This window comes from Mesocricetus auratus, unplaced genomic scaffold (genome assembly GCF_017639785.1).
Source record: "Mesocricetus auratus isolate SY011 unplaced genomic scaffold, BCM_Maur_2.0 Super-Scaffold_100006, whole genome shotgun sequence".
Taxonomy (NCBI): Eukaryota; Metazoa; Chordata; class Mammalia; order Rodentia; family Cricetidae; genus Mesocricetus; species Mesocricetus auratus.
In genome coordinates, this window is record NW_024429190.1 from 67265469 (window position 1) to 67278211 (window position 12743).

The 12743-nt window shown below is 42.3% G+C and overlaps 1 protein-coding gene across 4 annotated transcripts in view; it reads right to left on the reverse strand.

Annotated features, from left to right (window-relative positions):
* Ankrd17 (ankyrin repeat domain 17) overlaps positions 1–8755 on the reverse strand; it is a 134777-nt gene extending 126022 nt beyond the window's left edge. For 2 of the 4 annotated variants that reach the window (XM_040747378.1, XM_040747377.1), the window contains exon 1: positions 8264–8755. In XM_040747378.1, coding sequence (XP_040603312.1) covers positions 8264–8638 — 375 coding nt within the window. In that variant the 5' untranslated portion in view covers positions 8639–8755. The remainder of the gene's footprint in view (positions 1–8263) is intronic. The other 2 variants (XM_040747381.1, XM_040747380.1) reach the window with 1 other exon arrangement.
* Positions 8756–12743: the final 3988 nt, after the last annotated feature.

A 12743-nucleotide genomic window follows, 5' to 3' on the forward strand; every position in this document is an offset into this window, starting at 1 on the left:
TAAAGACTTTATCACTAAAGTCATAGCCTGAGATGCAAAATTTAGTCCTGGTCATCTGGGACATCGTCATTTTGGTTAGTAAGCTATATTAGATTTATTTTTCAGATCAAGTCAACACTGCAAGGAAGAACTATCAAAATGTACTGTGCTAGTGGGGCAGTTTTGTATCTACACTGCTTGATATGGTAGTCAAATGGTCACACCTGACTACTTTAAACACATTAACTTTAAATTAAACACAGTCATAAACTCAGACTCTTAGAAACCACTAAGCATATTTCAAGGGCTCAGCAGCCACAGAGTCTACAGTATTAGGCAGCACAAATTCAGGGGTGATACAGTAGTGAGACAGCTAGAACTTAGATCTGTGGATGCTTAAAGGACGATGCATGGAGTATCAGAGAAAGGGAGAACATAAAAACAAAAAAACAAACAAAAACCTACAACAAAACACTTCTACCCTCTGTGGAGCATGTGTCTGAGGCTTTTTGCACAAATCACTCATCTAGTTCCTCAATAGAGAAATCAGAAGGCATTAACCTAAACTTCTAAAACCTCACCAACTAGGAAACATGTCAAGATAGTAAGCAATGGCCTTACAACAGCAGAGGGCACAGTACATATCTATTAAGTACACAGCCCCCCCCTCCAAAAAAAGAGAAAAACTCAACATATTGGAGGGTGCTGGCTATGTATCAACAGCAACAAACAGTGGACAAGCAGACATAGCCTTATTAAAGCAACACTACAGAAGCCTAAAGGAAGTAGCCCCAGAGTACAAGAGGCCCAATGATCTGGTACTTCTCAGGCTAGAAAAGGCTGCTTTGGCACTCTGAACTACTCAATAGTAATTCTGAAACTTCAAGGATATTTTTTTCCTGCCAAACAGTAGCAAAGGCTTTCCTACCTGTGATAGCCTTTGATGAGACAATCTAGTTAGGCTACTCTAAGAGAGGAGGGCAGTACCCAAGTCTGAGGCAAACAATACCTTCCCTCAATCAAATACTTAAGATTTTGAAGATGTAAATTCCTAATCAATTAACTGTAAGTGAGGGTGATTTTTCTTAGTGAGCATGACCTACTAGAATGAGCTCTTAAAAGAAATCTTGGTCTTGCTACCAAAAATGGAACTCTGAAAAAGTGATCCATGATTATTCTCTCTTCACTGGCTATTCCTTCCTAAGTTCTTGGGGGGGGGGGGACAACTCCAGCTCTTGGCCATGAGCTTCAGCTTGACCACAAACTTTGCTCCCTAACTACCTCCCAGACTAGCTTGCTTAGCCAGCTCTTACCATCTTACAAGATAGTTAATTCCCATTAATAAATTTTGGAATGCTATCTAGCTAACCAGGTAGCTATCAACCATATATAAGTCTCCTACCTATTCTGCTTTTATGATTAATCCCTGATTGATAATCATTCAAAACAATTATTTCCAATGTCCTCACGCAGCCAGGAAACCTAAGGGGGCAGGTCAGACAGCACAGAAGCTACTAAGGAATCAGCCCATTTCAAGAAAACGAACATGACAGATCTTTCACTATAATGGGTATGTCATATAGATCTGGTTTAAAAATAGAAATCTCTCAAATTTCTGAAACAAGTTTTATCCCCAAACTATATCAACGCTCTATAAAAAGCTGTGATCAGGGTCCTGGAGTCAGCTAAGCTGGTAAAGATGCTTGCTGCCACATCTGGCAATCCGAGTTTCATCCCCAAGACCCGTGTGATAGAAAGAGAAAGAGTTGTTCTTTGACACCTCCCCTACCCACCTATACACCATCCTAGGGTTGTCATATTCCCCAAAGCCTACTACATTTCAGACATGGTCAAGAAAAAGTCACCCAAAAAACAAAGTCAAGGACATAGACAACAGTCAAAAAACATTCCTCCCAAGGGGTGGGAAAAATGAGTCAAACTAAGGAACATGCAGTTGCCAGCATATAACCCTCACAGCCACTACCTCGAAAAGACTCATTATTAATGCGGCCCAATTGACTGCCGTGGACTTCCTTCTCTTCTCTAAAGGAACTTTGATACAGTTACCCTGCTCCTATTCTCCACTGTGCAATGGGTTAGGCAACACAGACTTTTCTTCTTTTGCTTGCAGAGTACTGAACTGGTGACATCTACTTTGAGCTGTATGTAGTAGAGCTGGGTGGGATTTTGAATTGATTTCCTTAAAGGAAAGATTAGGTGAGGAAAGAAATGTATATACAAATGTTGGACGGCTAGAAGTCTGAATTCAACTGTCAAGAACAAAAGCTTAGACTGGAGATGTAAACTTTAGGTAACTAGCAAAAAATCACCTAAGATCAGACTCAAAACACTGAGGTGAATGGGGAAGCAAGAAGATCAACTAAAGACAGCTAGTAAACACAAGAGCAGGAGAAAAAGAAACAAGGAAAGGTTGAAGCTCTTTAAGAAACAAAACTGGTCAACAGCTACAGAAAGATTAGGAAAGAAATTAACACGATTAATGAAATCCTACATCCAAAAGGAGTACCAAGTTACTTCTGGAAAACAAAATACTTAGTACCAAGAATCTTTTACGTATAGGGTCAAAGATGGTGTTTGTGTGGAATGTTTTCTGCGTTATAAAACAAAATACAATTTACTAAGCAAAATACTTTTCATTTTGTGAAAATATAAAGAGAATACGTGGGACAATGTAAAGAATACCCATAAATATAAATAGAACAAACAAAAATAACCAAGAAAAAATCAGTACAATAAGTAAGGGATGAAAGAGGAAATTCTCAAAAGCAAACCCAACAAAAACATAAAACCTTTAGTCAATGCTGACAATTATGAAACTACAATACTACTTTTAGTAAATTATTAAAAACCAAAGAAAATCCTATCTGCGGCATTCTTACAGTTCTGATGACAATAAAGCTTGGGGCAATTAAACTAAGAATTATAATCCAATTAAAATATCTTGCATGGGCCCAATATAAATACCTATAAATAAACTCTTTTACTTTAAGGTGTGACATTCCAAACATTTTCCAGAGTAAGTAGCCAAAAATGATTATTTATGTAATATTCATGCTTGAAATGTAGCTTCATGAAAATCTAACGTCTAAGATTATGACACTTATACAATACACACTACTGTACAGTTGAAGCCATAAAGAGCAAAGCCAGGCTTCTGCCTTCAGGCCTGACAGTCCTACACTCTACCAATTCAAGGTCAAGATTCACAAGAAAAGAGAAAGGCGCTACTTATCATAACAGGCCTTCTCTGATACCACTAACTTTCTCAGAGGCAGTTTGTAAAAGATAGAGCCAAACAGAGGGATGTTAGACTCACAGATCTTTTGAGTATCTAATAAAAAGTTGGGCACAGCTGTGATGGGCTGTGGAAGAAAAAAAAAAACAAAACAAAACCCAAACTAAAATAAATAAGTAAATAAACCTTGTAATTTCAGGCTACTTACTCTATCCAGAATCCAAGTCAACAACCCCTATTTTAAAGGAAATATATTCCTTTTAGCATAATCGACACTAAAGGAACAAATGGACATGTTTCGAATCAAACAAACCCAGGTTAAATCCTGTCCTGATACTTATTAAATATATATACCTCACAAAGTCACTTAAATCTATTTTAAACTAGAATCTCTGCCTATAAAAAAAAACTGTCCCAGCATTTAAAAAGACATTGGAAGGGGGGGCACTAATATCTGAGGTCAAAGGACTACTTGAGGGAGTCAGTTTTCTCCTTCCAACATGTGAGTTCCTGGGATCAAACTCAAGTTATCAGGCTTGACAACATCTTCATCCTCTGAGCCATCTCACTGTCCCTGTCACATTTTCATACTTCTGAAAGTCATACTCCTTAAACAGAATTTATAATTAACTATATGTAAACGTGTATAATTTAACCTCATTTTTACATTTTGTCAACCTCTGTTTATTCATTGGTACATTTATAACTTACATGTCTTGAAACAGTTTTGTTTACCATTGCTTAGTCAATTCGGAATATTAAACAATAATAAATCATTTTTTGAATAATGAAATAAATATGGTGATATCTACTTCATTGGGTTATGGTAAAAGAAAAATGAGAAATATGAACTTTTTTTTGTTGGTTGTTTTTTGAGACAGGGTTTCTCTGTGTAGCGTCCCTAACTGTCCTGGAACTCGCTCTATGAACCAGGCTGGCTTTGAACTCAGAGATTCTCCTGCCTCTGCCTCCTGAGTGCTGGGATGATTAAAGATGTTTGCTACCACCCACTGCTGGGCTCCTGTCACTTTCTTAACAATCCTATAAACTAGGGTCTATGAGCTAGACAGGTTAAGTAACTGGAGAGGGGAGAGGGAGGTAAGGAGGAGGAGGGGAAGGGGAGAAGAGGAAGGGGAGAGGTGGACAGGGGGGGAGAGAGAGAGAGAGAGAGAGACAGAGAGAGAGAGAGAGAGGATGTTAAAATCCAAAGATCAGCTATTCACAGGCTCTGGGTACAAGAAAGGAGGGAACTCTATTCATGGTTTCCTAAATGAAATCTGGATTCTCCCTACAACTGGTACTAACTGAACACGTCTGTATGCTATTCCTTTTTTTGTTCTGTTTTTAATCAAGTCTTTAAACAGAAGATAAGACAATAATATTTCAAAGATCTATTTTACAAATAATGCTGCATCAGTCGAAACAGAACTGGGAAACAGCAGCTAAGTTTCTTTTGACTAATCTGAGATTTCATGTGTTTACAATAGAGGAACCTAACATTTTTTAATTAAAAAAAGAAGAAATTAGTTTCAGGAGTCTAACTTGAATATTTTCCCTTCTCAACTCTACCTGTTTTTGTAGCTGAAAAGTCTATTAGCCTAGTTAAAGCCTTTCAGTACTGTCAGTACTCACTCACTCGGCCCCACTGTACCTTCCTCCATCAGGTGCAACTCTTAAAGTAAAAACCACACCTTCCCTACACAGAAATGGGATTCTCATGGACTTCTGCCATACTTATATTTTATGCGGCCCTCTTCAACAAAAACACTACTCTTGAACTTAGAAGTTCTATCTTTAACATTTCCTCCTCTGAATTCTGCTTTAGAAAAAAACTGCCTTTCACTCATATCCAAAACTGTGTTAAACACAATGCAATACTATTTCTAAAATTAAGCATAAACTCTTGCAATTTCACCTTTTTCTTGTAATATTTAATTTAGTCCTCTAACTTCAAAAGAAGTACAACATGGTTTTTAATGTTGGGAAATATAGTTTGTTCCTTACTAGTCAGTAGTCCATTGAAAACTTAGAAAATTATATTTTCAACATAGAGCTAAGGTCTGTGTCAAGACAGAGCAAGCTTTCAGTCTTGTATGTTCTTTCCAGGTACAGCTGAGGCTACGCAAACATCAGAACATTACCATCCTGTTCTGAAACACTCTGGGGATATGTACTCTAATGTATACATAGGAGTTGCAACCAGGTACTTTAAAGTTGTTATTTAAATTCATTTTCCTTATCCTCTTTCAAGAGACAGACAATACCCAGCTAACATTTCTTCAAAACCATCAATGTATTTTGTCACATTAAATCATCCTTCATATCCATCAAGTTTCCAAGTTAAACATTACAAAAGTTGTCATATTCCCTTTTAATCTTCTGATAATTTTTACTGAAGTTATTAGTTCAAGAATCATGTCACCTGCATTTTTAAACTGTGTCGGCTAAAACAATGAATTTGGAGAAAAGAAAAAAAAAGTAATTTAAGCTTCTGATAGCGGCTTCTGACGGCATGTCTGGACAATGAAAGTGGAAAGCGAGCATTGCACAACTCACCCATCTGACTTATGGCACCCTAAGGTTTTCCTCTTCACTTTGATCAAAGAATGGAGGCAAGTGCAGAGAAAAAACTACTCCTTTTTGTCTTGCCTATCCATCATGTGCTGCATACATTTTTAATGGTACAACTTTCTTACACATATTTCACTCAACAAAAGACAAGCTTATTGCTTATATTACTTGTGCCCATGGCATTACAAAACACAATAACAACACTATCTTAGTTGGTCAAAGTTAATATATATAATACTTATTTTCATATTTAAAAAACAACAACAAAAAAAACCATCCACCATCCTACAAAATTAACTTATCTAGGGGCTGGGGAAATGGACTGGCTGCTCTTCTAGAGGACCCGGGGTTCAATTCCTAGCACCCACATGGCAGCTCACAACAGTCTTGACACTCATGGAAAAACACCAATGCACATAAAATAAAATTTTTAAAAATAAATCAAAAATAAATTAACATATCTACAAGCTTTGAGCCATTTACAACTTAAGGAATGATTAGGGCATGTTCCAGTGGACAAAACTACCTAGGTATGTAGAGTTTCCAGCAGAAAATTCCCTTAAGTATTACAAGAAGTACATGACCTTGTTCCAAACCAGAACTTAACATTAAAAACTTAAAAACCTTCATACTGGTATTTTGCTCACAGCTGCTAAACCTGAAATTCAGCACCAGGTTTTGAAATAGGTCAGAAGGGAGACACAAGGAAATAAATCACTTTCAAAGTTCTGTTCCAAGTCTCTAAAAACGTTGTAGATTCCCACTTTTGCAACTATCAGACACAGCCAGTTTCCTTTAAGCCTTGCTGTCCTTATTTTTTAAACAAAAAGGCTGAGCTGAAGTATGGGAAAATGCTCCCCACTTCTGAGATTTATAAACCGGTTAGTTCTAAGCATTTAAACAGAAAAGGATTCCAGCACATCTTTCTCACCACTATTTCAATATTAAAGTTCTGTTTTCTCTTCTTCTATTGTCTCCAATGCTTCTAATGAAGCCTGGGCAACATACTATCCCAAAACATCCAATTAAACTAACTACCCGTACAAATCTACCACAATAGGCCAAATAGAAATAACAGAAGGGAGAAGTTTTGGTGTATATATTCCTACTCTTAGAAGTCTACCTACATAGCTTCATCTAGTCTAAGGTGAAAAAAAAAGTATTTTTGCTCTTATTGTTAACAGGTGAATAGCATTCCCTCTCCAAGGTGTTTCTCTATTTAAACAGAGCCTGGATGGTAATAAGAAAAAAAATTATCTCAAGAGGAGGCTTCCGCAGGTATGTCTGGGGAAGGAAATAAGTAATAAGTAAATTAGTCTTCTCTCTTAGAACTAAGTTTTAATCAACTTTGACAGCTGCTTTCCTCACTATCTTAAGTTCCTTCTTCCTCTGCATTAAGATGTTTAAAGCTTCCACTGCATAGCACTGACAAGAGGGTGAGTTTTAGAGTTAATGACGGCTAAGTCTTAGTTGGCTATCAGTATGGTTCACTAGGCTTTTGGGTTAAAAGGCCTTCTTTGAGGACCAAGAAGCTACAACGCCGCCTGTCTGTACACCCAGGAAAAACTATAAACAGTTATGAAACCAGATCACTAGGACAAATCATAAGGCCTCCCTATCCCAATCACTACAACCAACCCAGGTGCAAAGCAGTCCCTTCTTCCTCGTGTATTTGAAAAGGAAAAGGGGGGGAAGCGGGATCTGGTTTAATTATTTCTTACTAAGGGCGAACCTGATGATGTATTACGTATGCATAGAGCATCAAGCCGAATTGTCATGTACTAAGTCATTTGCAAATGCATACGGGTCTAAGATCGGTTCATCCAAAACCTTTCATAAATCCAGGAAGTTAAGACTACTTCAGCAGCCACGATAGTTAAAAAAAAAAAGCCCTGCAGCAAAACAGTATGGAAAAGTACAGCTTCTCACGTGTCTCTCCCAGACACAAATACTTAGCTCCGAGTCCATTACAACCTTACCACCCCTCCAGAGCTGCTCTCCTCCACCTCACCCTGACAGAAAACTACCAACCTCGCCGTCGTTCCTTTCCCCAAGAGGCTCTCCTACCTATTATCTTACCCCTCCCGCTTTAGCTCCGCCCCCGCCCCGGGAATGAGGTGGCCTTCCTGGCCCCGGAGAGACCACCCTCCGGCTCCAACGTGCAACCCGGGAATCTCGGCAGTCCCTCCGCCCTTAACCGTGTGAAGAAGCATCCTAGGGTAGCAAGCGCTCCACCAACTCACTGCACTTTGTGGTCCTCCCACCCCCACGTGTCAGCCGCCCTCCCCCACATCCCCGCACCTCACGACTCAGGCCGAGCAAAGAAAGGGGGCAGTCGACAGCCTGGTCCCCAAGACAGACCTAAACCCACAGGACTCGGTCCCAGCGCCAGTCCCCTCCCACCCTCGGCCCTTCTCGGCCCCCTCCTCCCTCCTCGAGGTGAAACCAGGCCCTTGCCTCAGAAACCTCCTCTTCCTCGTCGTCGTCGTCCTCTTCTTCCTCGCTGTTGTTGCTGCTGGTGCCGCCGCCGCCTCCTCCGCCGCCGCCGCCGCTGTTGTCGCTGTCGCTGCTGCTCTCGCTGCTGCTGGGGGGTCGGCAAGTCCGGTTCCGCTTGGCCTTGTGGTGCTGCTGCTGCAGTGGTTTCTTCTTGAGGAGCAGGTCGCAGACCCGCACCATCCCACGAGGAGACGAGGCCGGGCGAGCCCCGCCGCCGCCGCCGCCGCCGCTGCCGCCGACCTCCGCCGCCGCCGCCGCGGGGGGGGCCGCCACTGCCGCCGCCGCCGGGGGGCTCCCTTCTCCCTCAGCCGCCGCCGGAACCGTCGCCTTCTCCATCCCCGCGGGAAGAGGGAGGGCGCGGACGGGGGAGGGGCGTGGGGGCTCCGCTCTACCGCGACTTCGGCCGCGCCGGGGCCGACACAGCGCTCCGGGCCGCCTCCGCCACCGCCACCGCCTCGGTCACCTCTACTGCCGCCGCCGCCGCCGCTCCGCCAGCTCTCACCTCGTCTCGCGATACTAAGGGCGGGGAGCTCGGCGATGGGAGGGAGGGAGGGAGGGAGAGAGCGAGCGAGCGAGCGAGCGGGAGGGCGGGAGGGTGATGGGGGGGGGCAAGGCAGAGCGCGAACGCCGTACCCGGGAAAGCCGAGCAGGCGTCCCGAAGGAGCCGCCGAGGAAGGGCGCCTGGTGTGGCTTCCGCCGGGGGCACGGCGTGTGAGCGGGGACGGCAGGCAGGGGCCACGGGCGAGCGAGCGATCGAGCGCCGGGATGGCTTGTCTTCTCCTCGCTACTTCCCCCACACACAGTCCTGCAGCCCTCCCTCCTTCCTTCCTGGCTTCTGATTAGAACGCAGCCGCAGGCGGAAGCGCGAGTGACGCCATCAGCCGGCGCCCGAGCGGCCGCGCGTGGGTCGCTGCCTGCCTGTCCAAAGTGCTGGTTCCACGAGCGCGGAGTCGGGCCCCCACGAGCGTGCGGGGGCTCGGGGAAGCCGAGGTGGCGGGATGGAGAGCAGTGGGTCCGGGTGGGATGGGAAGCCAGCGGGAAGCTCGGGGCAGCAATGCTGGTGGGAGGCCAGGCTTCCTGATCCGGGAGGTGGGGCCTCCGCCCCGGACCTCCTGGACGGACTTTCTCGCCTGGCCATTTTCTCCACCGCCAAATCCGGAGGGCTTTGGATCTTCAGAGGTGACTTCGTGTGAGGAGAGAGACTCCTGAGCTCCCTCTCAATCACACCTTGCAGCAGTCATATCCTCACTTTATACAGCTCCCTCGCCAGAGTTCAGTCTCGGACTATAGACTTCCTGAGCCTGACTTTTACACGTTTGTAATAGGAATTTAGTGGAGTCCAAGACCAGATAGTTCCGAAAGAGTGGATCTGGGAGCTGTGCCAGGACTGTATGTATCTCTCGGTCTGGATTCTGAGTTCATTTTAAGTACCTGGGAAACTTGCAGACCATTTGAGATGTAGCTTTCCTCTTGAAACAAAGTCTCCAGTGTAGCCCAGGCTAGCCTTGAATTGGCGCTCTTCCTTCCTCCGCCTCACGAGTGCTGAGATGATATAGGTCTGCACATACACTGTGTCGTGTTTATGTAGCTTATTGAACTCAGAATTAGCCATTTCTGCTCTAGTACTAGTAGTGGCATAAGGAAAAGGAAGCAAACATCAAAGACAGATGTACTGGCACGAGATACAAAGTGCCTCGACTGACAGAGTTGCCATTTTAAGACTGCTAAGTTTAGCTGAGTGCCTGATTTTTTTTTTCATTTTCTTTTTAGCACTGGCATACCATATGAAATGTGGGCAGTTGCCAGTACTCTACAGAGTACCAAAGAAGAATTGGTGATGACTAAATCAATTCATTCAAGCAAAAACTCATCATGTGCCTACTATGTGCGTAATCTGTGAAATCAAAGTGCATTTCCAGGGGCTTATCTGTATAGCATGTGCTATGTAAATATACATACAACATGCTCACTATCTGCCTGTTTTTGCTGTTTGTTGAGTTCTGGTGTAGAACAAAATCTATCTTACAGCCTTAGGTTGTATGATCTTGCCCGTTTTGTATGGTCTTCGGCACCTTTGTCTCACTTCACATTTGAATACCTTCTGCAATCTTTAAATCCCAGTCTCATTTCATTATAAGACCTGCTTCACATTTCACAGAAGACTAAGGCCACTGACTACAAATTCCTTCAATTTTCCAAATGCTAGAAATGTGCTGGTCTTCTGTCCACACTTAGAATGACAACTCCTTGCCCTTATGCAAGATCAACTACTCTCCAACTGTATTCCAGTTCCAGCCTTTCTATTTGGTCAGCTTTTGTTTTTCTGATTTCAGTCCTTCACAAAATTTGACTCCTTTCTGTAACTTTTACTCAACTTCATTCTTTTATGGTCATTTTCTTTCAAAAATAATTAGATCTGGTGTTTTTTTGCTATCAAAATTTACTCATCAACTCTTAGTGGTCTTCTGTATCTATCCTGCTATCAGAAATCCTCTCTAGAATTGAGACTTCATCTTGACGGACTTTTCCTGTGGTGAATATGAAATGCCCTTCTTCATCTCTTTTGACTGATTTTAGTTTGAAGTCTAATTTGTAAGATATTAGGATTCCTACACCAGCTTGTTTCTTAGGTTCATTTGATTGGAAAATCTTTTCCCAACCCCTTACTCTGAGGTAACATCTGTCTTTGAAGTTGAGGTATGTTTCTTGTATTCAGTGGAAGGATGGATTCTGCCTTCATATCCATTCTGTTAGCCCGTGTCTTTTTATAGGTGAATTAAAACCATAAATATTAAGAGATATTGATGATCATTGGTTGTTGATTCCTGATATTTTTGAATTCGTTGGTGGGGGTGGTGTTGTGTGTTTCCCATTTTTTGGATTTTGGTAATGTGGGATTGTCTCTTGCCTGTGTTTTTGTGAGTGTAGCTAACTTCTTTGGGTTGGAGTTTTCCCACCAGTGTTTTCTGTAGGGCTGGATTTGTGGATATGTATTGTTTAAATCCAGTTTTTGTCTTGGACTCCAGACTGACAACTGGGAAATCTGCATAAGACAGAACTAGGCCCCTGAACGTGGGTGTCTATTGGGGGGCTTGGGCAGTCTATGGGGCCACTGGCAGTGGAACCAGTATTTATCCCTAGTGCATGAATTTGCTTTTGGAGCTCATTCCCTATGGAGCCTCTCAGCCTAGATACACTGGGAAGGGTCTCGGTCCTGCCCCAAATGATGTGACAGACTTTGATGATCCCCCATGGGAGGCCTTACCCTCCCTGGGGAGATAGTGGGGGGAATGGGAGGACAGGAGGGAGAGGGAACTGGGATTGGTATATAAAATAAGATTGTTTTTAATTTAAATTTAAAAATTAATTTCAAAAAACAGCAAAAATGCTCTCTAATGTAATTTTATTATTTGGAAAAAATTATTCTTGCTTTATTGTTTAGAAATGTATCTGTTGGGACTTGTCAGATAAGGTCAAACTATTATTAGAATAGTCAAATCCCCTGGCATGACTTTTATCTATTTTTAAATAGTTTTTGTATTTAATTTTTTTTAACCTTTGCTAGCTTTGTAGGCAATACTAGCTGCCCATTTATAATTCCTATCTGGACACACAGAATAAACCAAATCTCACGATTTGTCCACGTGATTAGTTCTAGAAAAGGTGGGAATGGCACAGTATGCTCATGTCCAGGCTTAAAGCAGCCCTGCTGAGCTTATGGTCCACTATCTTGATACCAGTGAAAATATAACCTTGAAACTTTGTTGCTGGTTTCAGAATCTGAAGAGAGACTTTCAGTAGCCGAAGCACTATTATAATAAGAGGGCCACCCCAGTTAGAAACACCCTTTTTTGTACTTCTTATAGGAAAGAAAATTGAGGTGTGAGAATTTTTATCCAATAAGAGCTAAAATTAACCAGAAAATCTGTATCAGGAGTTGAGTACTGCTAAGAAGGCTGTTAGCTAGATATTGGGTAAGTTAGTAGCAAGTGAGCAATGTGTTGCAGTGCAATGAATGTCCAGTCTTCACTGGCCCAGCTTAGAACTAAATGTTTCTACTTTGGCCTTTGCCTCCAAAATTTTCGGCTAAGAAAACTTTAGAGATAATACAGCTGAGTTATCTGTGTCTTTGCCCTCAAATCTCCTGTCAGGGGAAGGTTCCACACTAGAGCTTCTTTGTCACACTTTGTCAGCAGTGTGTGTATGCTCATCAAGAGATACATGAAATGACCAGGGCCAGGCTTTTCTGAACGTTAGATGATTTTTTTTCATATTTTCAACTCTCAACCCTTACACTGCCAGATACAATTCCAGGGTTATAGTTTATTAACTTAAGTGGACAGCTAGCTACATGCAATACATGCAGGAAACACAAGGCATCAGATTAATAAATTATCTCATTGCTTTTATTTCTAAACCACACTGACCAAAAAATCAAAAT